This window comes from Syngnathus typhle, linkage group LG1 (genome assembly GCF_033458585.1).
Source record: "Syngnathus typhle isolate RoL2023-S1 ecotype Sweden linkage group LG1, RoL_Styp_1.0, whole genome shotgun sequence".
Lineage (NCBI taxonomy): Eukaryota > Metazoa > Chordata > Actinopteri > Syngnathiformes > Syngnathidae > Syngnathus > Syngnathus typhle.
In genome coordinates this window covers 20,474,827-20,499,233 of record NC_083738.1, presented here as the reverse complement: position 1 = coordinate 20,499,233, position 24,407 = coordinate 20,474,827, and the positions used below count along the sequence as shown (strand labels likewise).

The window sequence follows — 24,407 nt, the reverse complement described above, 5'->3', positions numbered from 1 at the left end:
CAGCAGCTCCTGTGCCACATCCTTTCATAAATACTGCTTAAGTCAACACGGAAATCATTTGAACGGCGATTCGACGTTTGATGAAATTTTGCGGCTTCGTAGGAAAACGCTGCGTGAGATCTATGGGAAGTTGAAGGGTGCCTCAGTCCCACTTTCAATCATGGGTTGTAAAATCTTCAAAGAATGTCAGCTGGCAGGATCGTCATATAGTGTGGGAAACATTAGCATCTGTATGGTTTTCGGTTGTCGCAAGACATTTTCCAGATTGCATTCTTTTTTCTGATCATGTTCAAATTTGTTCTGCGTAGAACTGGGCTTGATATTCTGACAAAAAGTCCATCTTCAGGTTTCATCAAGTTGGCCATGTATAAAGTCAACATTATTCAAAAGTCAATATTCAGAATTATTTACACAATTGTTTGTAACAGACTAAACTAAAGGGGAAGTCGCACCTTTGATTTTTTTCATTTTTTTTAATAATATTACAGTTTTGGTTTACCGTGGCTTTTTTCCATAGTACAATATTACTCCTATATTTCTTCAAAGTATATAACGTTGTCAAATTGCTGTACAGTTTTTTCTCTCAATTTCCTTTTCATTAATGCTTTTCTTGTAACATTACAAACTATTTTCACAACTTTCACAGCTATTTTCATCTAATCATAGCCACTGGTCCCATAAAATAAGAGCATTGAAATTCTACCGTGTTATGGACAAAAGTAAATTTTCTTAAAATATGTTTCTATTTTGCAACTTCCAAATTAGTACTGATCGACTGCACTGACTTTTGTCTAAATGGTTGGCAACAAGATCAACAAGCAGCTTTAAATAAATATTTTTTTTATTATGTTATTGGCTTTTTACAAGTACAAAGCATACAACATGTTATAGTTTTATAAAAAGTGGAAAATACTGACATTACATATGTAACACATGTAAAAAATGTCTTTTAACCTTACTTTCCCCGAAAGTAAGAACATACATTTCGGCTTATGAAAAAATATCCATAAAAACACAGCTTAAGTAATTTAAGTTAATAAAACGTACAAAAAAAAAAACAAGCAACCTTACAACATAATATCAACATAATGGACAAAGACACCAATGACAAATGACTCCACGTTTGAATTGTGGGAACAATATACACAGTTGTTGTTTGTCTGTTTGGGTCGTTTAATAAAAAAAAAAAAATCCTTCGGTTGTCATCGTGTTGATCGAAAATCAAAATGGCAAAGCATTTGAAATGCAAACTATACCACCCAAACAAACAACATATTACTCTCCATGCTGTAATCCTCAAATGTGTGTAAGGCAGACGACTTGATTCATCGTCACTCTTGGAGCAATTAGCCAGTCTTGTGTGAGAAAACGAAACCCGAGGTGAAAATCGGTGTGTGCTTACTTTCACGCAGTGTCTGCAGGTGCGGTCCCGTCAAAACGCACTTGCTTTCTTTGCCGTGGAATTAAAAGTCTACGAACAACGTATGAACAGGAGTTTTGTTTCGTTCAACAGCTGAGAGTGTTAATTTAATCTGCCGTCTTATCTTTCAGGCTGTGAGGGAGAGGCAATATAAGTAATAAGAAACAGAAAGGTTTCAGAGAGATAACATGTATGGAGGTCAATTGAATTCAGACGTAGGCTTCTTCAAAGGTTGCAAACGACACAGGACGGAACAGCTGGACGGAGACTGGCATAACCTTTCCAAGGTGGATTCAGGTGCCGTTGGTACTGCCTTACTGCATTGAAAGTCGTCATTTTTCAATTAAAAAAACACATAGTCCCATGTTCTTTTCGGAGGACATTGCCATAATCTACAACGTGACAATAAATAGTCTCATACGTATTGTTCCGCTTCTCCTTCATTTAGAATGGTGACTGAGCCATCCCCACTGTTCATTTCAATGTCCTTTGGGGATGCATTTTCAGGAAGCATTGCTAAGTCCTTGAACACGTCAACATAATGTCCAAAACCGGGACCCCAGCTCAAAAGGTTGTCCCAGTTGAATGCCCCAGCTGGCGGGCCCAGTTTGTGAGCCAGTGTGTTGTGATGCTCAGTAGGCGGCAGCTGGGCCGTGCCAGGACCACCTTCCGCCCGGCGGGTCGAGTACCGCCTCTGCTTCAGCCTCCCGCCGTAATCTTCATCGTCTGCGTCAGACTCATTGACTTGCGAGAGCTTGGGGACCCGAGAGCTGTAAGAAACAGGTTTTTCCCGGTCATACTCCATCTCTGAGCAGGTGAAGGAGTCATGTGAGTCACTCTCCGAAGAGGACTCTGGGGCAGGGATGCCGTCCGCAGGGTTTCGGACCCGTGAGAGAGGCCGGCGGCAGTCCTCTTCTGAGCTGGAGCGCCCGTGATCGGCGCTGCAGATGCTGGGGTTGCGAGGACGCGGATTGTTTAGCCGCTCCACTTCCTCGATGGACAGTCCTACGGGGGGGCCCGTCTCCAGGGGAATTTGCTCAATAGGCTGCTTGAGCCGACTCCCGGGGCGGGATGTGTGGCCATGGCTTGCCATGGTCTGTGGACTCTTGCTGCGCCTCCCCAGCCGGGTGGCGTAGTTGAACATGGGCGGTGGCTGGCACATGTCATTGTGCAAGTCGAGGGGGCTGCCCTCACGGCGAGCAAGATTAAGCTCCCTGGTCGGGGTGTTTCTGTAAAAGGAGGTCGGCTTGGTGAATGGGGCCGGGGAATGTCTGGAAAGATGGTTCGGCGTGGGGCAAGCTGAGTGGGCGTGGCTGAGTGGGGTGGATCTTAGAGCTTGAGTATACTGAGGTTGGTAAGAGTAACTGGTGGCACCGAGTGGTAAGGGGGACTGCCTTGCAAATCCCAGCGGGCTGTGCCTCTGGATGGAGAATTTGGGAGTGTGGCTTCGGAACTGCTTGTAGTGCTGGATGATGTCTGCGTCAGACGGTGCAATGCTACTGGCGTTATCAATGTCGTAGTGCTCAATATCGGCCTCGGGACCATTACAAGGGGCACAAGGAGCACTCGGGACTGCCTCATTGTTGTGAGGAATGTCAGATTCATCGTAGATCAGATATGGATTCTCCCTCTCAATGATATCCGGCTTGGGATTCCCTTCTGGTTGCTTTCGGACAGTCATGTCATCTCCATATGGTGGGATGTTGTCTGGGTCATCGAATGCCACGTTCTCACTCCCCTTCTTCTTTTTCTTTTTCTCTTTGGGTTTCTTCTCCTTGGAATCCTTTGGCACTTTGGTTTTATTGCGGTCCTTGCAGTGGTTGCACAGGATGAGACTGAGCACAACCAAAGCTAGCACTGTGGCACAGCTACCCACGATAGCAGGTACGGCCCAAATAGGGAGAACCATGGCTTCCGTTGCGGGATTTGGACGGCAGATAAAACCACCGTTGTTGGCCGTGTTGCAGGTAGTCCCTTGAGGGCACTGGACACCCAGGCAGGCCACCTGGGTCTCGCACGTCTTTCCGGTGTAGAACTCAGAGCAGACGCAGGTGAAACCCAAACGGGAGTCTGGCACACAGCTCCCGTGGTTCTGACAGGGACTGGAGGCACAGTCGCCTGGTGGGACGCATTGGTATGTGTACCATTGGTTGATGCACATCAGGCCATCCCAGCATGGGCTACTCTCGCACAAGTTTGGACCTCTGCAACCCATCTTGACTGACGGACTGGTCTTGGTTAACGCAACAAGGCCATGTTCTCCGGTGAAAGGCAGATTCTCGCCATTATACTTCACGTAGGCCAGGCAGCCATCAAAACCTACGGACAAAAAACAAGAGAAAATAAACAGCTTTTAGAGGCTAGAAGGGCTAAATCATTTTCTGAAGTGATATCAGTACTAATTTGGTGATTTGCTGGGGCTGATGCTTCCTAGCTAATTGGTAGAGAAAAAATACATGCTTAGCTTGGGGATTTACATAAAGAAAAATGGAAAGTGTTCTATGAAAAAAAACGAGAGTCTATTGTCTGAGCTGTTGTAGCTTCCAGACATACATCTGTGTTCGATAACTACGTCTGTATGTAATTTAATCTCTGGCTTTGTGTGTTGTCAAACAACACTGCCTCAGTGATGTTAATATAGTTTTTTTTATTATTAAATTAATTGCAGTGCATATTCAGGCCGTTTTGTGTTTGGTCGTAAAACACTGAAGATGCGCTGCACTGCTGAGGTCAGAGTTGACAGAGTCTGCATGCTCGGAAAAATGCCCTCCCTCAACAAATCATGATTTTTACCACATTAGTCTGTGGCATTAGATTCATTTTCCGTCCCCAGAAAAATGGAAAATTTACTATGCCACATTCCATCTGTCTGGAAATACTCTGTTTCACCTTTTCCAAAGAGTCCCTAACACAATTTAGGGGATATCTGAACCATTATTTAGGCCAAAACCACAGGAAACAGACAAAAACACCCCCCCCCCCTTTACTGATATTTAACAAAGCAACATTTCTTCAACTATTATAAATTCAAAACAGGCACATTTTAGCAGTGTCAAATTTCAATAAATTGGCCACCAAAAATGGTTGGCAATCAGAAAAACATTCATGTCTTTGAGTGAACAAAAGTACTGCCTAACACACAAGAGAAATATGTACTTAGGTGTGCTCATGCATAAGAGGCACCAGGCTCCACTGCAGTACTGCACCAATAATCCAAAAACACCACAATGAAGTGAGATTTACACTGCAGTTCCAAGTGCCTAATTATGATTTGATGGCAAAATCTGAATTTTGGGGACATCCCTAATGTACCATCTTTTGACCATATTTAATAGTCTGTATGTTCACCACAACTTCCATCAAGAGCAGTAGTCAAAGAACCCTTGTAGAACCTCACCTGCTGCAGTTTTTTGCTGTGCAGGAACAGGCGGGATCCCTCCGAGTGAAATAGTGAGGACGCCAAGACCTCCAAAGTCCTGGGTAGGAAGCTGGATTATGCGGGAGTGGCTGTTGTCCACTTGCATCAAGGTGTTGGAGCTGTTCTTCACCAGCAAAAGGGTGTGCCACAGTCCATCAGACAGCACCACGTCCCCAATGGTTCGCTCCACTTTGCCTGCCACGCCTGCATCCGAGATGTAGTGGATGTTGCCATTTCTCATCTGAGGGAGGATAACAGAGATTTTGGCCATCTATCAATTAATTGAGGCTTTCCTTAACTCACAGCGCCCTTCAACATCCTGACATATTTGGCACGCGCCACCTATTGTACAATGCACAAAACATCAAGCATATTTTGACTTGGTCTCTCCTCACAATCTTGGTTTGAAATGGGTTTTATTCTCAATCAGGGAATTAGTCTCAGTAGGTCTAGAAGTTGTTGAAACTCCTCATAGTCTTGGTCTTGACTTCGTTTTAACAGCTGAAGTCTTGGATTTATTTTTAAGGCCTTTCTTTTTACTTAGTCTCAAAGTCTTGGTCATGATTCTTGGTCAAGTCCTCAAGTAGTGGTTTTGACTCGGCCTCCACTCGTCCAAGTCTTGGTCTTGAATTGGACATAACTTCAAAATCTTGATCTGGATCCATTCTTAACTAACTGAACAATTAGTTTTGGTCTTAACTTCTCACAGACTTAAATCCCTTGAGTCTTACTCTTTACTCCTCAAAGTTTTGGTCTCATCATCGCAAACTCTATTTTAGGAATCTCTTGTGTTGTTGCTGCCATCCACTCTCCAAAGTCTTAATCGTGTCATAATTTTAACTCCGTAAGGTATTGACTAGGCTTAAATTGGGTACATCATTTTTAATTTTATCTCCAAAAAACATGGTTTTAACATCTGTCTTGTTCTTGATGTAGTCTTAACTCAAGAAGTGGAAAAGTGGATCTTCTATTTGTCTTTTGACTTAATAATCCACCTGAAAAACACCAACAGAAGTGGATTTTCACATATTGCCGACTCAGTCGTCCTTCTTAATGATTGTTTTGTTCCTTGGCGCTGATAAGTCAAACTCCAGACTTCCTCCCGTGATCATTTTCAATACTTCAGGGGCATTAACTTCCCTTGGAAAACATTTGATTCCAGAGCTGCTGTGTTTCATTATTTATAAGTCAGATCAATCTGATGCTGTTTAACTGAAGCAACAGCCTGTTTGCTACTCACATGGATCTCATGCGTGGAAATGGCTGGTCATACATTTATAGTACTGGACAAGTAGGAGGTGAGAGCAGAGTTTATTTGATACAATGAGAAAATATCCGTGTTCCTACCTTAACAGTGGTGTAGTTACTGTTCTCCTGCACGTGCAGCAATGTGCCACTCTTGCCACGTGTCCTGAACTTGACCTCCAGACGGCTAGGGATGACGGGGTCATGGATCCCGCCCTGCAATGACCGCCTGAGCAGGACGTCCCGCTTGGGGCCCTGTTTCAAGGCATAATCCAGGCGGCCGGTCCCATCCAGGGATAGCGCAGTGTCAGCCGTGATATCTGCAAAACAGACGGGCCAAAGAATCTTCATCATCTGTTTCATTGTTCAAAGTTCTCCAGTGGCTTTGAATCGTTGCTCACTCTGCAGCTGCTGCGCACTCATGTGTCAGTTATTTTCCTTATTCAACAGCCAGAACCACAAATTGGGCCTCCATTTCTCACTCATAATTACAGATACCAAAGCCAAACTGAAGTATGCAGGCCGTTAAAAGGGTCCCATGTGTCAGTGAGATGAATATTAGTACAGTACACGTGTAGCCAAAGTGCCTCAAAGTGTTGCTTGAGTAGACATGGAATGTTGTAATATTTGGAATTCAATCTCAATCGTAATTCCTCAAAGTTGAATCCTTATCTAATCTTAACTCTTTAATATCTTAATCTTAACTCCTTGTTCTTGACTGGATATTTACTTCAAGTTTTTTCCCCCTTTCCAGACAGAACTACAAATCCAGCTTTTATTTTTCAAAGTTGTCATTGGATATGAAATCTGTCACAGGTCTCTGTCCGGGCTGCTTACTACGATTTATAACATGAAATACGCCGGAAAGTGAGTGGCATGGCATCTTTTGGTCTCGTCTCATGCAAGTTCGTCACTGCTTCAATGACTTGACAATGATTTTGTTGTTTTAACGTTACATCGGTTCCCTTCTTTTTACAATGTTAGCACATAACAGGCCTTACTTGAACAGAGTAATTATTTCAGGAACTATATCCTCTATTACGAAATGTACTCTAGGTTGAGGTTTGCCACGGACAATAATATCTAAAACAATGCCACTGTGATAACGCTGCCTCTGCAGAAATGCCAGGCAGGATCGCTCCCACCAGCTATGTCAACACCATCACTCTGTCTTCACCTTCCGAGGTGCTGAAAGATGCACAGCTGCACCACACATTTTTTTCTTCTGGGTCTTTTATATGAAGACAGAAGAATAAGACACACAGCTGTCAAACACCCAGTTTAATAAACCTCATCTTGGCCGTCTCCATTATGAGCTGCGTGCAAGAAAAACAGCAGGGTTGTTGAAACCCTTGAAATTTGATAGGTGGTGATGTCGCCTATACTCCTTATACCCTATTAATCTTGTGTTTATCCACAAATGCATGGTTATAGACTATCCCATCCGGCGTCCTCCAACTGCTTATCTATTCAACTATTTTCTTTAGTGTTTTTCTGGTGAGCTGGAGCCTATCCCAGTCTACTTTGGTAGACATGTGGGGTGGACCCTGAACTTTTTGCCAGTCAATCACAGTCCCAATTGTGTATTTAAAAAATAATGTCAATACTTCTTGGTTCTAGAACAAAAGTCATTTTGCTCGCAACAACATAGTTGATAGTATAAAAGTACTACATAACACATTAATGTTGGATGGACAATTTTTGGATCATAAATAAGTTTGGCACCCCTAACAGTGTTCTTGCTTTAGTGTCCAAAAACAGCTCCGAACAGTTTGAAAAAAAAACTTGAATGTTTTTTGCTATCTAGGCCAGCTGTTAAAATGAACAAGATTCTTTCTTTCATCTAAAAACATAATGACACCATCATCCCGCAACATTGCATCTATTTTCTTTCATTTGATAACCTAAAATTCAGAAGTAGGTTTCCAGTGTCCAAAATGACAAGCCTGTCCCGCCTCTGCTACTGCAGCAACGCCGGAAAATAGCCAGGTTGACACAGAACAGCGGCACCCGGAAAAAGTCACTGGCATTACAATTGTGAGTCGTCACTGTGAATACTTTTATAATTAAAGACACAAAGCTGAGATGGAGGCAGCTGGCGTCATGACCAACACAATGACTCATACAATGGGGGAATCATTAATAATATTGAAAGCATAATTAAATTCATTATGGAGACACCTCAAAGGCACATTGACTTACATTTTTCACAGTATTTGCCAGTGAAGCCGTCCACGCATTGGCACTGCTGCCAAGACCAGTGGTCCAGACAGGTCCCCCCATGTCTGCAGGGGCTTGCGGTGCAGGCTGCCTCCAGTCTTGGGCATCTAAAATAATAAAGGACAATCGGATCTGTCGGTTTGACAGGCCCAAAAGAATCTCCAAGAAAAGAGGCAGATGCACACTCCCGGAACGAAATTCGGATTGATTTGCATATAAAAGATTTCCCCTCGCTTCTACGAAAAAAATCTGCAACCGGTTTCTGGTATCGCACAGCTTTAGAGAATGTCTGCAAAAGCCGAGCAGATGTCCCACAGCGAGACGCAAGGCAGACAGATGGGAGCAAGCGGTATAAGATGGAGAAAGGATGAAATTAGGACTGAAGGGAATTGGGGTGGGGTGCAGACCTGTCAAGGATGCCATGTGATGCCAGCGCCTGACTGGGCTCCAGCGGGCGTCCATTGACAGCCAACTCCATGATGCAGCCCACAAAGTCATGAGTGGCGACCTGACCGGGGCGGTGGAGGACAGACTCCATTGACCTGACGCCCCCCACTGAGAGCCGGTTGGGCTCCACGTCCAGGATCCTGCACGTACAAAAGAGATCCACAATCAAATGTTGGCATATTGTGGCTGTGCAATAAACACAAAATCAGTATCCACATAACTGTCCTTCACTCAGACCACATCTTCCCCATTTCTGAATCCAAGCGAATGGAAAAGCAAACTCCCTTTTTTTCCAAGTGTCGACAACCTTTCATAATGAAGGTCATGTTTTAAGCAAACGATTGACGGCGAATATATATTTATTAATTGATTCATTCAGATCAAAAGCAAGTGGCTAAATGACCCATTTAAGTACAATGTTATTTTGAAACTTTGACAATATTATTACTGTTGTCAAAAATTGACAAAATTCTTTGTACATGAACAATTAAGACTATAATGAAGATCATATTCATCAACTCCTCAAAGGCTTAGTTTTAATCAAGAATTTGTCTTGAGATATCCACAATGGCTCAAAGTCTTAGCTTCTCAAGGTCTTGGTTTTTCTCAAAGGGCTCCCTTGTGATTGATGTCCACTTGTTAGCTTTGCAGAAACTATATGATGTGTCTCAAAAATAACTTGTATTACTAAAAAAAAAAAAAAAAAAGTAGGTATATGGGATTTTAATCACGAACTTCCCAGCACAAAAGTTGTTCCGAGCAAAATTTCTCAGGCGTTGTGTTCCTTAAGGATGACAAATGAGCTCACGTTCAACCTGGAACAAACATATTGTTGAGAAGAAAGAAAAACCTTTCCAAATTTTTATTTGAGGACAACTTGGCATGGTTAGCCACAGTGACCTCAGCCAAGTGCGCTTCTACGGTTACCTCACTTGTTCCCGCTCGGCACGGCGACTATGAGCTGTTGCGAGACAATAGCCGAGCCAGGATGAAGGAAAACTCATTAACACCACACAAAAATTACACTGCTAAGTCGTTCCTTGAGTACTCTGCAATTTTGCTGCCGCTGTTATTGGCGGGATAATTTTACGTCCCTCTTATAAAGGCCAGAAACGTTTTTGGTTAAACGATGACGATCGACAGACACGTAAATCCTGACAAAACTTTGGCAAATGCTCAGCTAGCATGTGCTGATTGGAAATGTGTATTGAATTTTATTTTATTTTTATTTTTTTTGGGCGGGGGGGAGTTACTGTGCTACACAGCAGAATAAACAATATAACAGGTGGAAGAAAACATTTGGATTCTACCATAATTATTTAAGTTTTCCAAGCTGAGGAATTGGATGTGTCAACTCAATTTTAGTGCATACGGTTGAACTGAGGAGTGGAATGGAAAAAAACAACTTCTAGCATGTGTGTGTGATTTTGTCTTACCAGTCGGTGTGAACAGCCACGTTGCTCACGGCACAGTAGCCTGGTTCCTGGTCTTCGCCGCACAGATCTACGGTCAATGAGGCGGCCTGCGGGATAGCACATTGTGGGTCACGTGGCGGGGATTCATCCCAGACAAATCCAATTAACCAAAGTTTCCACTTTGTACACATGCCAACAGTTTTGGAAGTTGCAAAGAATCCGAATCGCACAATCGGCCCTTATGTGCAGCAGTTGTTACTCCGTCAAAAGTACAAACAGCCTGTCAGCAAGTTTCTCACTGGTGATAATTAGGGTCAGGCAGAACCTTCGTCGCATTCCACACACAGCTCAGTTGAACTTGGGTCTGGATGAATATTTATGGAACGCAGTAGTACGAGTTGACTAATGAAGGTGCCAAGCCTGGGCACTTGCTTTGGACACTTTTTGAGATTGAAACACAATTTAGGTATGTAATCTAATGTTTCATACAATCATGAGGGAAGGGCCCATTCAAATTTAAATTTTTTGGCGTAGTACAAAGGCGGTTTACGTTCCCACGCGGCTGCTGTGAACAGCAAAGAAACGCGATTGTAAAACAAAATCTCATAGAAATCCATCTGTCTCATTGTAATTTAGTCTCAAACCTTTTCCAAATTCTGCGTTTTGTATTTTACTGAGAGTCATTCTTTGTCTTTCTCACTCAATTTACACAGTTGCCGTGAAGAAGCTATTTGAGTGGCTTCAATGAATGCTATGAACTGTATTTGCTGTGAATTTCGGACCATATTGACCAGAAAAGACAAAGTGGTTGAATGGCAAGGATCTTATTCAGGGGCCATCAATTGAGGACCAATGTTCAGAATGGTGTCAAGTGATTATCCAGCAAATGCATGTAGGAGGGTGCCATCATAATGGACTACATTACAGGAAACCTTTCTTCAGCTGTCAAACTGATATGGTCACAGCTCTGTGCTTCGGTGAGAAAATTACTCGATGATTGCTAAAACAAATAAGCTCTCAAAACTGTGTGAAAGTGCAGAAAAATCACAAAATCGAGAGGACCGCACTGCACCCCTGCTGGATCGTATGTAAACATGGAGCACACTGGCCTTGGATCTCAGAACACAAATCATCCACAGCCCTGATGCATTTCTCTCCTCGCCACACATGAGGCACACACACAACAGCATGACCCTTTTGAAGCACCATAAAAATGTCCGAACCACATGAACATTGTAAGAACCTCGAGCAATCAAAGGCCGTAAACCCTTAGAAATGCTACTCACTATCCTGTGTCTTAATGCGGTCTAGAGGTTTGTTTTTTCTTTTTCCGCAAAGGCTTTGAAGCATTGTCCACAGTGCTTTTGTGTGTGGCTGAGGGAATATGAGGAGAGCACCAATGTAGCTGTTTTTGGAAGAACCCGTGGCGCTGGTGTCTACTGTAGCGGAGGTGCTGGACGTGCCGTTTTAATCTGGCTCTAATAGTCCAAGCAATCAAGAGTTCAATGAGTTGCACCGAAGGCTAATTCGTCAAACTCTACATGCTCACATGGGGGGTTTGTTGGTGATACTGATTTATTGGACCAGTCATTTAGCAGTAAGTTTTGTACCTGTTTGTTTTATTGTTTCTCTAAACAAGATTGTGATTGCAGATTCAGTTGTGGCTAGAAGAATTGGGCAGCCCAAATTAATCAAATCTTGGAGTTTTCCCCTTACTTCAAGAGAACATTAGCTTCTCATGTTAATCTCCGACTGGCCCACTGCCTTGTGATCTGAAAACTGAAGGATCCTATTCTTTCCGTTCACTTCCACAGTCCCCATATTACTTTACAAACTATCAGTCAGCACTCAAACTAACAAATTAACTGTTCTAGCAGGTCCCCCAGTGATGTTCCCAATGCTCTGTGGGAGAGATTTGCAGTCCAGTGGGATGCCTATTTTATAAAAGCTTGGATGGATTCGTCTCAGTTTCCTTGCCGCTGAATGTCTGGCAGGGTGTAGCTTCTCATTCAAGAGACACAATTTCAATGTTTTAACTCCTTATATGGTAACTCACAAACAAGCAATAGAATTGTAATTACAAACCATGGAAGCTGGAAGCCAAGCTACCAGTGGTCTGGGAGACTGCAATTATCTGATGGTGCAAACAACAAGCTGGCTGCTTTTGAGCAAGGAAACCTCAGGACATAAACTTGTGTTCTATTCTGCATTCCTCTTCCTTTTACACAATTTAGCTGTTGCTTTAAACCTCAAACATGTCCCATAAAAGCGTCCGCCCTTACCATCCCAGCCCGTCTGGCGATGATTGTGTGGAACTGCCCGTCGGACACTTTTATCATGGTCATCAGTTTGTATGTTCCGCTTCCCAAGTTGAAGGAAAAGCGCATCCGTCCCTCAAAGATCTCCAGGGCCAAGAACTCAGCCTTGTCTCCAGTCTGGTTATCGTGGTTGTACATGAGCAAGGCATTGTTCTTCAGGGTTGCAAACTTGATGTAAATGTAGTTGTTGTTAGGGTCCAGGGACGGGAACTCCATATAGGAGAGCTCCTCGAAGCCATAGCTGTTCAATTCACAGTGTTTCCCAAAAACACCTGAGGAGTAAAAGAGAACAAATAAGAAATTGACAGATGACTTTAAGTTACGTTGACAGCACAGAATATTTGATGAATGGAAAATGGCCTCAACGGAATGAGGTTTCTAATACATATGCAAGTTGCCTTCGTTGTTACTCACCAAATGGGCAATGACAGTAATATCCATCCACCCTGTTCTGACAGGAGCCGCCATTAAAACATGGGTTACACTCACAGTGATTGATGATGGAATCACATGTTTTGCCTGGGTTCACAAGACAACACACATTAACACAATGGAGTGGTGGAAAATATCGGAAAACAATAAATGGGAACACAGGGTCAACACAAAGCTTTCATTACCTGATTGTGAGTTGATCAAATAAGTTTGCCCTCTTTATATACAGTATCTGACAGAAAAGTAAAATCCTCCCAACTCAAGTGCATTTTCCCATTTAAAATTATGATTCCCAGTTCAAATTGAGCCAAAGCATCTTGAAATATTCATAGGAGGAAAAGTCAACATTATTGGCAGACTCTTCACACTAAACATATTGGGAGGCCCAATCCAAGATCTGATTATTTTAGAACAAAGTGAATTTGTTGCAGTGCTGAAAGACAAACATCTAAAATGAACACGAGTTGTTGAAACGAAACGGGCTGGGAGAGCGTAATGAACATCAAAATATGAGGAATGTGACATTGATAATACCAATGGGACTCAGACATGGCCAAGGCAAGAATGGTGGATGGCAAACAGGCAGACGATAAAGGGTTGCGAGTACGCTTGCAGCGATAAATCCTGAAGAAAAGTTGTTTAATGGAGAGCGAGCTGACTGCCAAAAATTTCAGCGCAGGAAAACAGGAAGACTAAAGTTCACAGCGCGGGCATGCAAACTACTGTAAGTCAATAGGTGCATTTCCTCTGGAGGGCCATTTATCTTGATGAAACTTAGACGTGCTCATTTTTTTATTGTCATAATAAAAATGGACAGTAATGACTAGACTGGGGGAAAATTGCCTTGCTTTGAAAATGTCTTTCAGATGTGGCAACTGGACAATGAGCCCCTATCAAAATGAGTGTCCTAAGTAACGCCAATTAAAATCAGCTCCCAGTTTTAGCCAAGCTAACAAGTCTGAGTGGTCATTAATTTTCCAACATAAAGCCCTGATTGGATCTTGTATAAAGCTGCCAATTTGTCAAGCGCCGGGATCGGTGATTAGTAGATCATACAGTACAAAGTTAGATTACAGTTGGATAATTGCGTCGGTGTGTGTGGTCAGCTCTGTGTAGGCACATGATGCAATGTGATACAGACTAATAGCCGCCACTCTGGAGCAGGGTCAGCTTCACAGCTTCCTTTTTATTAAAGCAAACATGGCTGCCTGATATTCAGTTGATACTCCACCCCATCAAACAATCTTAAAGATTTTCTAGCAACTATAGGAATGTGACACCTCAGACTCAAAAGCAAATATTGTCTTTGGAGTGTGAGCTGTCAGCTGTTGGAATTTCATGAGAGTGTATCCTATGTCCTGCCTATCTTTTTTTATCTGCATCACTGACGGAGTGGTCTGACATAAAACGTGTCTGCTGTGTCTGTGTGTGTGTTGTGTACATGTAGTACCTGCAAATCCGGATTTGCACAGGCAGTTGAAGCCGCCGGGGAAGTTCTGGCACAGTGCCCCATTCTTGCAGGGATTGGAATGGCATTCATTTATGTCCCTCTCACACGCCATGCCAGTGAAACCTTCAGGACAGGTGCAGGAGAATCCCCCAACCAGATTGTGGCAAGTGCCGCCATTGTGACAAGGCGACGGCTGGCATTCATCGACGTCAGTCTCGCAAACAGCTCCTGTGTATCCTGGCCTGCAGCTGCAAGCGTAAGGTGGCAGCGGGTGGTTGGATACCAGGATGACCGGGATGCTTTCCTCTGTTTTCATATCAGGTCCAACAGTGAGGCGCTTCTTGCAGCTGCCTCCGTTCTGGCACGGGTTACGTGTACATGGATCGTGGTCCACAGCGTCTATTTGCACCCCACTCTGTCTATTCAAGATATCTTTGATACTCTGGAAGAATGTGGCTACACCACTGGGGTTCACATATTGTCCATGTCCTCGTTTGATAGCTGCCATCACGAAAGTCTGGTTGTTGAGCTCAAACGCACCATAAAGCAGGACCCCGGTGCCCAGTCCGGCTAACTGAGAGTTGGCAATGCGTAAAAAGCTGAGGTAGTGGTCGGTGAGGAAGTTTCTGACTCCATGAGACTGGAGACGGATTAGAATGCTGTTATCTACGGTGGCATTTGTGAAACCCATGAAGAGAACCCGGGCTGTGTTGCTGACAGGACCATGGACACCATCACTGCTTCGGATGGTTAATTCAAAGTTTCCATCCGCTGAACGTGCTTTTGAGTTTAGGTTGCATGTTCCAGTAGGAATATTAAACAGCACTGAGGAAGGTGGAATGAGGGAGCAGTGGAACCTGTCTTGAATGTCTGGGTCTTGGGGTTTAACGTCTCCCAAAGAACCTCCAGGAAATATGTTTCCAAAGTAGTGAACAAAGATTTCCATTGACCTCGGTGCTGAAGGGTTGTCATTTTGATCATTTATTTTGACGTGTATGGTTCCTGTGGAGGACATTTGAGGTGTACCAGAGTCCTTGATCACGATGGAGAGATAAAAGTCACTAATCTGTTCTCTGTCAATCTCCCGACTTGTGGTTAGCATTCCAGTTGGACTTAGATTGAAATAGCTGTTGGCAGAGCCAGAGCTGAGAAGACTGTATATGTAAGGTCCTTGATTTGGTGGTAAGTCTGGGTCGGAAGCTGTTAACATGGTGACCGCAGTTCCAGATTTCTGGTTCTCCATTGCTTCAGCGTACGTGGTTGTCAGACTTGGACCGTTATCATTGATGTCTTCCAGGTTCACAATCAGCATGGCGCTTCCAGTTGAAGGAGGTGTGCCAGTATCCACAGCGAGAATGCTTAGATTATACACAGGCGTTATTTCTCGGTCTAGCGCAGCTGCAACAGACACTTGGCCAGTTTTGGGGTTAATAGTGAAGACCTTTTTATCAAACTCTGGTGCAATTGAGTAGGAAAATCGGCTCCAGCTTGGGACAGAGTCAGAGTCTTCAGCACTCACGAACGTAACTAGACCACCAGGTGCGAGACCTTCACTAACTTGCACGTCATACAACTCTTGAGAAAAGACAGGAGGATCATTGGCATCAAGTATTGTGATGTTCACAAAAACCTCATCAATATCCGCACCTCGGATAGCGCCGGCGTTTTTGGCCAACACTCTAAGTGAAATCTTTTCCTCTTTCTCGCGGTCCAGCACACCTGCGACATAAATCTGTCCGGTTTTCTTGTTGATGCCAAAACCTTTCCTCCTGCTTTTCCCAAAAATGAGGTAGTAGACTAATCCGTCGTCACCTTGGTCACGATCACTTGCAAAAACTTCCCCAACCACTGTGCCTTTTGGAGCAGCTTCAGAGATTTCAAAGTAGTACTCTTTGGAGACAAAGCGAGGTACATATTCATTGGCTCCCTTTAGCTGAATGTTGACATTGGCGAAGTTGCAGCGTTCCTCGTCTGGGACGTTGAATGCCTTCACTGTTAAATAGTAGACCTGTTTAGCCTCATAATCTAAGAAGCCCTGAGTGGTGATGGTGCCTGTGTTGGGATCAATAACAAAGAGATCACTGTCTGACGATTGTATGACATAGGCCATGACTGCATTCGCTCCTGAATCGCGATCAATGGCATTCATTTTCAATACAGTGGTGCCACTTGGAACATTCTCCTGTACAACAGGGTAGTACTCATCTGGATCAAACATGGGAGGGTTGTCATTCACATCAGTCACGTGAATTATGACAGTGACATAGCTGGATTTTGCAATCCAACCACCATCTGTGGCTGAAACTCTCAGCTCATGTTGTTGGTTTTCTTCAAAATCCAGGGGCTGCGCTAAGGATAACACACCTGTTTTACTATTAAGTGCAAACAACCCCTTGCTATTGCCTGACGTGATATTATACTTGATGAGGCCATTCATTTCTTTATCTTTGTCTCTGGCTGATAGGGTCCTTATTGCTGTTCCCACAACAAGGCTTTCTGGGACTGTAGCTGTGATTTGGCTTTGCGAGAACTCGGGCGTGTGATGGTTTTCCTCCGTGACGGCGATTCGCACTGTTGTTTGTGCCGACAAAGGCGGATTTCCTCTGTCGTTGGCTGTGACACCCATGAGGTAAAGCTTATTTATGTCAGATGTGAGGGGTGATGCAACAGTAACCCATCCGCTGATTTTATCTAATTTGAATTTACTAGAGCTGTTACCTCCTGTAATTGAGTACTCAACTTCCGAGTTGAGGCCAAAGTCTTTTTTGTCGAGAGCTATAATTCTTAAAAGTCTGGTACCAACTTTGACACTCTTTGTGACAGGTGTAAAGTAGTTTGGTGAATCAAACTCAGGAGGATTATCGTTACTGTCAACAATATTCACAATGACTGTCGTCTCACTCATCAAAGGTTTGAGGCCACGATCTGAAGCCGTGACAATAAAACTGTGGCGATTGATGTTTAAACTGCTCGCGCCTGTTGAATTTAAATATCTCAATTGTTGCTTCACAAATATTTCTCCAGAGCTGGCGTTAATTCTGAAATACTCCGACTGGGACCGAATAAAATAAAATATCTTTCCATTGAAACCCTCATCGGGATCGGTGGCTGACACCTGCGTCACCAAGGAGCCCACCTCAGTCAGTTCGGGGTAGTCAAGGTAATATGATGGGCGACTAAATCTGGGGGCGTTGTCGTTGATATCTGTTATAAATATGGTGACATCTGTGCTAACTGTCCAGCCGGAGTCGTGGGCGGACACTTTGACAATGAAGTGGTCTGTGTCCTCCCTGTTGAGTGGCCTACTTATTGTTATGTCTCCTGTGTATGCATTAATACTAAATGGAAGGGTGGTGTCTGTGATTGAATAGCGGCTGATAGCGTTTGCTCCAGCATCCTCATCTGTGGTGGTGACTCTAGTGACTGTATAACCTACGGGTGCGTTCTCGGCCACAGTAGCGCTAAAGATCTTTGAAAACCGGGGGGCGTTGTCATTTACATCCAGCACACTGATTTTCACTTTGACTGCAGAGTTTTTAGACGGTGACCCTCGGTCCGTGGCTTTGACTTTCAATGTGTACTGGGCAACCTTCTCACGGTCAAGCGGCCTGGTGGTTCGTATTTCACCGGTAGCTCGACTGATGCTGAAGCTGTTGTCCTTGTTTCCATCCATGATGGCATATTCGAGCTGCCCGTTAGGTCCATTATCCGAATCTACAGCAGAGACCATTAGCACCCGCTGGGGTGACAGATTCTCCAGTATCTCAGCATGGAAGGGGTCCTTATCAAATGTGGGGTGATTGTCATTCACATCCAGCACAGTAATGTCCACTCTTTCATATGACGAATATGGTGGAAAGCCTTGATCTCTGGCCTCAATCCAGAGAACGTATTTCTGAATATGCTCATAATCCAGAGGATGCCTGATGATTAGGTCGCCTGACAGCTGGTCAACGTGAAAGGCGTTGTCCAGGTTACCACTGGCGATGTAGTATGACAACGGCCCGCCCCTCCTGGAAGATCCTGTCACGGTTGTGACAAGGTGATTGGTTGGCTGGCTCTCAGGGAAGGTGAATGCATGCTCCTTTAACTTGATGACAGGGAAGTTGCCTCCGTTGACGAAGCGGACCGTCACAGTGGTCGTGTCAGTTTTGGGGTTGGCTCCGCCATCTTTAACCCGGACCGTGAGGGTAACCTCAGAGGACCCCGTCAGCTTCTCATTGGCAGTGATGGCACCTCGTACAGGGTCGATCTTGAATTTGTCAGAATTGTGTCCCATCAGGGAGTAGTGTAACTGGGCGTTGGATCCAGCGTCTTCGTCTGTGACCGTAACAGCAAAAACCAAGGAACCTGGACACACAGAATTACTCATTACATTTGTATTTAAATTTGGTTGGTAGGGAACGGGCTCGTACTGGAGTTGCAGTCTTTGCCTTCAGCATGAACTCTTGGCATTAATATTTGCACACTTCTGTATTACCGCACTGTTGGACACTTTATAATTCTTAGTGGCTCACTTTACTTTGTACATTTGTCGACATACATCCATACATGTTCTTCTTACTAAGTTGTATAATTTTAGAAAATACTCAACTGTATTTGAGCTTTTGTCCAATTAAAAGCAATTTCCTTGGAAATATTATGACCGATTTTTTTCTTGAAAAAAAAAAAACCTATTCTATTCTTTAAATTGGTTTTTCTTTGAAAAATCTTATGAATTTTTACTCACATTTCAACTTGAAAAACCATGCATATTTGTGAATCCTATTTCATATTTCAGCTATACATGTTTAACTGTCATTAAGATTATGAGGCGATCCTTGGAAATGTTGTTTCTAGATTTCAAAAGAGTGTCTAAATGTTTACCTGCTGCTGTGGAGGCAGGGATGTGGGTGACATAAGGGTGGTGATGGAAGCGCGGTGGGTTGTCGTTGATGTCGGACACTGTCACGGACACGGTGGCTGAGCTGGACAGGCCTTGCGGCAGCCCTCCATCTGTCGCCATCACTAGCAGCTGGTAATTGGCTCGCTCCTCACGGTCCAGCAGGGAGCTGGTGATAATCTGTCCGGTCGCTGGGTTGATGGAGAACTGTCCGTGGCCTCCAGTTAAACTGTAGCTGTTTGGGGAGAAAAGGACGAATTTGAGGAGGAATTTACATTTAACAAACACTAAGGAATGAAAGCAGAATGAAAATGATGTCTAAAATACAAAATTCGATATTATTAAATACTTCTCACATAATTCTCGCACAATCCTCTACATTATAAAATATTTCTCCCTGTTAGTGTCATGTGTTTCAGTTGCATGCCGCCCAAAATAAATTTTCAAATTAACAAACATGCTCTGAGGTCTGTGAGGTATTTTATTGTTTTATAGAAACTGGTGTTTTTGACTAAATAAATACATACATTAATGAACTCATGAAAAAATAATTAATAAAAACACTAAATTACACAGCAAAATGCTTTCTGAATTAATTTAATGTCTTGAATAAAAAAAAATTAGACAAGTTTAGTTACATATTTTAATAAATTATTAAATTAAGAATTGATTAATGTAAATACAAATCATTAAAAAACTTAAAACACACCTACAAATTAAAACAAATGAATAAATGAATAGATAAAGGAAATTAACACATAGTTGAATAAAATTAAATTTGAATATCTTCCCAAATATATTACCTGTTTATTTACCTCTATATTACCTTCTTCTTCTAAAAAAAAAAGAATAATTTATTCAAACTTTTTAATGCTCATTTAATGAATTCTGTTCCATTAAGATGTATTAAATCTGTTTCACACAATAAGGGATGAGTGTGTGCGTGTGCAAGAGCTGTATGCACATACGTTTGAGTCTATTTGATCCTGCCAAAGTACGGTCTGTAGAGGTCACTGAAGTACAATTACATACAGTAGTATTTAAAAATATCAAATTATTAAATTGTAATTGTTCTACTTCAGCATCAGTTTTTAAAAATCATATAAGCAAACTGATTTCATTTGACATTCAATTTGCTTTATTGATTTCTGCTTTGCCTCTTCCCTTGACTGCAGCAAGTAAAACTCGCTTCCCTCTATTTAATATGCACTCATGGCCTTTAATATAATACAATATAAACATCAAAACCCATAAAAGAACCATTAAAGTATAACGTATGACTGAATAGGACAAGGTAAAACCACATGCATCTTATTTTCATACAAACTCATCAGCAAGTCAAGGCTGCAAATTGTTCTGTCTCAAACCCAGACCGGACCCAGACACAAATATAAACCGGTGTATAAACGTACATGACGTCGCATACTCTGAAATGTTTCTTCTGAAAGCAACCCCCACCCTCCTGCCTAAAAACTTTACAAGAAAGTATGAAGGCAACACGGAAGCTCAGCGGACCTTTAAAAGTCCCTAACCTTAACTCCATCTTAATGGACTGTGAGAATCCCATCTAATAACTGACTGGTCTCTATTAAAGGCCCCTGGAACCCCCTGATGGGTACACCTCGTACTGTCATAGACAATTAACATCCTCATTACAATGTTTTGGGAAACAGGAGCACACTGTGGTACCCCCCAGCGCGTACCAATATTATTCGCCAAGAGAAAGGAAGGGACAGACTTGAGTCAACGTCCGGCTTGAGAGTTGGGGGGGGGTTCAACAATCCCTTTATGGGGGCAAAGATTTACTGTAGAAAAACAAAATCCGTAAGAAGGATTTGGGGGTGACTAAAACTGGCGTTGGCATTTTAGACAAATGAAACTTGGGCTTTTGATTTGGCTAGCAACCAGTCCAGTGATGATATCTCACAGCATATTGTTGTAGTTGAGAATCCATAGTTCGGAAGATGTACCTTATGACACCATTGAGGCCCGTATCTGCGTCAGAACTGTTCACCAGCAACACGTCGGTTCCAGTGGGGGCATCTTCCGTGATGGTAGTGTGGAAGGTAGACGCAGAGAAAATTGGTACGTTGTCATTGACGTCGTCCACCAGAACAGTCACTGTCGCCGTTCCGCTCAGCAAAGGAGAACCTGAGAATGCAGGAAGCGAAAGCCATTAGGTTTGGACTAGCACAAAAAAAAAAATCTTCCAACTTGAAATCAGATCGTTCAGATGTCTTTCACAGGGTCTCTTATGTGAGGGTGCGTTGCACGGACCGTCATCTGTGGAATTTGAGTCGAGAGAAAGACTATTTTAGGCGAAAAAAACAACGTGGGTGACGAAAGCGGTGCCCGTCGAATTTGAAATGAAAAGCAGATGAAAATCAACTTTTGAAAAAACAGTAACAACTTTGGGATTCCGACGTCTGCATTGCTTGAACTTTCTCATCCTCCCTGAAATGGAACACTTGGTAGATCTGCTTCAAACTACGCTCCACCCAGTCTCCCTCGTTTTTTTTTACATTTCTGCATCATAGTCATTTTGATGTTACTTTGAAATAACAAATCATTTGTACCAGTAGCAGTTTGTGGTTGAGTTACTGTCCCCGGGTACCTTTTATGGCAAAAAAGTAAATTGGAATTTCAGTATGCTCAGTACATTACTATTACCTGACAACTGGCAGTGAGATACCAGAAAATGGATCATAAAACTAAGCAAACTATCAATGGTTAGGTTAGACTGAGAGTTCAAACGCAACACAAAGGCTAAAAAGCCAATTAAAGTAATCAAACGCAACATTATTGGGCATTACTGGGCTTTGCTTTACTCAAAACATCCCTACACTGCTGGGCTTGATTTAATAAACAGATATTCATCCTTAAATCTAGCTGGCTTTCCTGCTCAGAACATGAGTGGTAATTAGAATATACCAAGCTGAGTCCCAGAGGGGAAAATACGAGGTAACGGTAAACATTTTGATCCGCTTCCCCAAAAAGGCCCTGAAACCAGAGGAGACATCTTTTATTGACTTGTTACCAAAAAATGAGTCATGTCCCTCGCTGTTCCACTTTAGGATCTCCGTTTCCTACTAAATATGGACAATGTTGAGTTTTAGGTGATGGCTTGTTGCCACCTTTACAAATATTTAGAAGAATACGGAAACGCGTGTAATTCCAAAATTATTGCCCGTTTATACAGGGAAGTCCGCTGACAAATGAGGTTCAAAAAATGTTTGGTATGGTCAATCTGCTTGTCTTGTGACTTACATTCAGTTTTTCATGTGGTTGCCTGGCAACGGATTAGGGCTGATCCTCTTTAATTGATCCCAGTGTCTGTATCACTTTAGTGCTGATACTGGCAGCCAAAGTGTGTTTGGCAGTCAGGCTGTTGTTGATCAAAGATGAGCTGCTTAGTGCTCACAAGAGCTCAGAGGCTAACAGGACAATGGCAATCTCCAAAAAAAGATGATTCCTTGCTTATCTCAATTTATGGGGTGCAATACAATTCAAGAAAGGAAGTGGAACAATTTGATTCGGTTTGATTCAGTGGCATTACGATTCGATTTACAATGAGGTAATGCTGTTAAATGTTTATTTCTTGTTTTTTTAGTTATTTTATTTATTTTGGTAATTTTTAGTCAGTTTTGTTTTATTTCGGAAAATAATTGCAATGGTCTCTGCCAAGGCTAACAGAGATCCTAATAAATGAAAAGTTATATCCCCTGTCATGTAGTGAAAAAGTATTTAATTGTGGTCCGTCACTATATCCCCCACTGTACGGCAAGAAGTTGTATGGCCCAGAATTGGATCAGCTTGTATAGAAAATGCATAGATGAATATTAAATCCACAAGCCTCCAAATAACTTCAATAGCATTGTTTCCCTATATAGATCGGAAACACACACACACACGCTCAATGCTTTCGACTCCCCCGGGCGCAGGATGTGATGTCACAACCTGTTTACCGTCTGGGGAGAACACAGCCAACCTACTTCACCAAGCACTTGCGCCACCTTTGACCTGCAAATGCCTCGTCCACTGCAAGGACGTCGCTGAGGCTAATCCTCCGTAAGCGCAGTGTACACTCGCCCCCACCGAAAAACGCACTCACACACTCCCCTAGCGGCCCTGACCCCGTGCCGACCCCGACGTTGTCGACAGGCGCGGGGATCAGACGGGAAGCGTTTCTCACATCTCTCTCGGCCGTATCGCTTCTCTTCGCTCGGCCAAAGCCTCGAGACGTGCCGTCTTAGCCCTTCGGAGCCCTCCAATATCACATAACCCCTGGCAGCTGTCTCCGCCGGGCGTGCTCGCCAACATACGAATAGTTCACATCGATCCTGTTACATGGCGTGGGCCGACAGAATTAGCCGTCTCTGAACCGGATATCTTGGCACGTATGCGAACGCGTGTTAATGGACGTTATGATTGTTATGCTCAAGGTGAGACGATCTTAACATGCTTGATAAATCAACATCAACATCAACACGGCAGCCGCGGTATATGATCGATTCTTCAATTACTCCCTATGATCAAGCGTGTTGCAGTACATGGGTGGGCAGACTTACTAGACGCCCACATTTGAATTTTAAAAACTGATGGACCACATCATTGTTAGATTAGGTTAATACAATTTGTAAATGTATCTAATCATCCATTCTTTGTATTGCTTATCGCCAGAGGGTTGTGAGTGAGCTAGAGTCTATTCCAGCTGACTTTGGTTGAGAGATGGGGTACAGGGCACACAAAGACAAACAGTCCTTGACACATTCATGTGAATCTAACATGCATTTTTTTTGGAGTGTGAGAGGTAACATGCAACAAATATGAGGTGCTATGTTGTATGATATAATATTTCTACCCATCAACATTTGACATGATCAATACAGCCTTTTTCCTGAATCAAATCTGTGAATGAAAAATTGGCTGTGTTTTTACCGAAGTCGAATTCCTTGTTTGGCACGCTCAGACATGGCGAATAAAAACGCTTGAATCTTGAATATTTTTCAACTATCTCATTCAACATTGACAGATTCATTTGTTGCAAATAAAATATTAACATATTAGTATTCTATTATATATATATATATATTTTTTTTCATAGACGGTTATATCAATCAACTAGAATCCAACCATTTATAGCCACTCACAAATATGTGG

At 42.9% G+C, this 24,407-nt stretch overlaps 1 protein-coding gene across 1 annotated transcript in view; it reads right to left on the bottom strand.

Moving 5' to 3' along the window:
* Positions 1–823: 823 nt before the first annotated feature.
* Positions 824–24,407, bottom strand: part of fat4 (FAT atypical cadherin 4) — an 80,582-nt gene continuing 56,998 nt past the window's right edge. The window contains exons 7-17 of the mRNA XM_061273619.1: positions 21,218–21,398; positions 19,232–19,482; positions 14,366–18,715; positions 12,898–13,002; positions 12,448–12,755; positions 10,187–10,272; positions 8,711–8,890; positions 8,286–8,410; positions 6,186–6,403; positions 4,818–5,079; positions 824–3,739 (exon numbers count right to left, since the gene is read on the bottom strand). Coding sequence (XP_061129603.1) covers positions 1,836–3,739; positions 4,818–5,079; positions 6,186–6,403; positions 8,286–8,410; positions 8,711–8,890; positions 10,187–10,272; positions 12,448–12,755; positions 12,898–13,002; positions 14,366–18,715; positions 19,232–19,482; positions 21,218–21,398 — 7,970 coding nt within the window. The 3' untranslated portion in view covers positions 824–1,835. The remainder of the gene's footprint in view (positions 3,740–4,817; positions 5,080–6,185; positions 6,404–8,285; positions 8,411–8,710; positions 8,891–10,186; positions 10,273–12,447; positions 12,756–12,897; positions 13,003–14,365; positions 18,716–19,231; positions 19,483–21,217; positions 21,399–24,407) is intronic.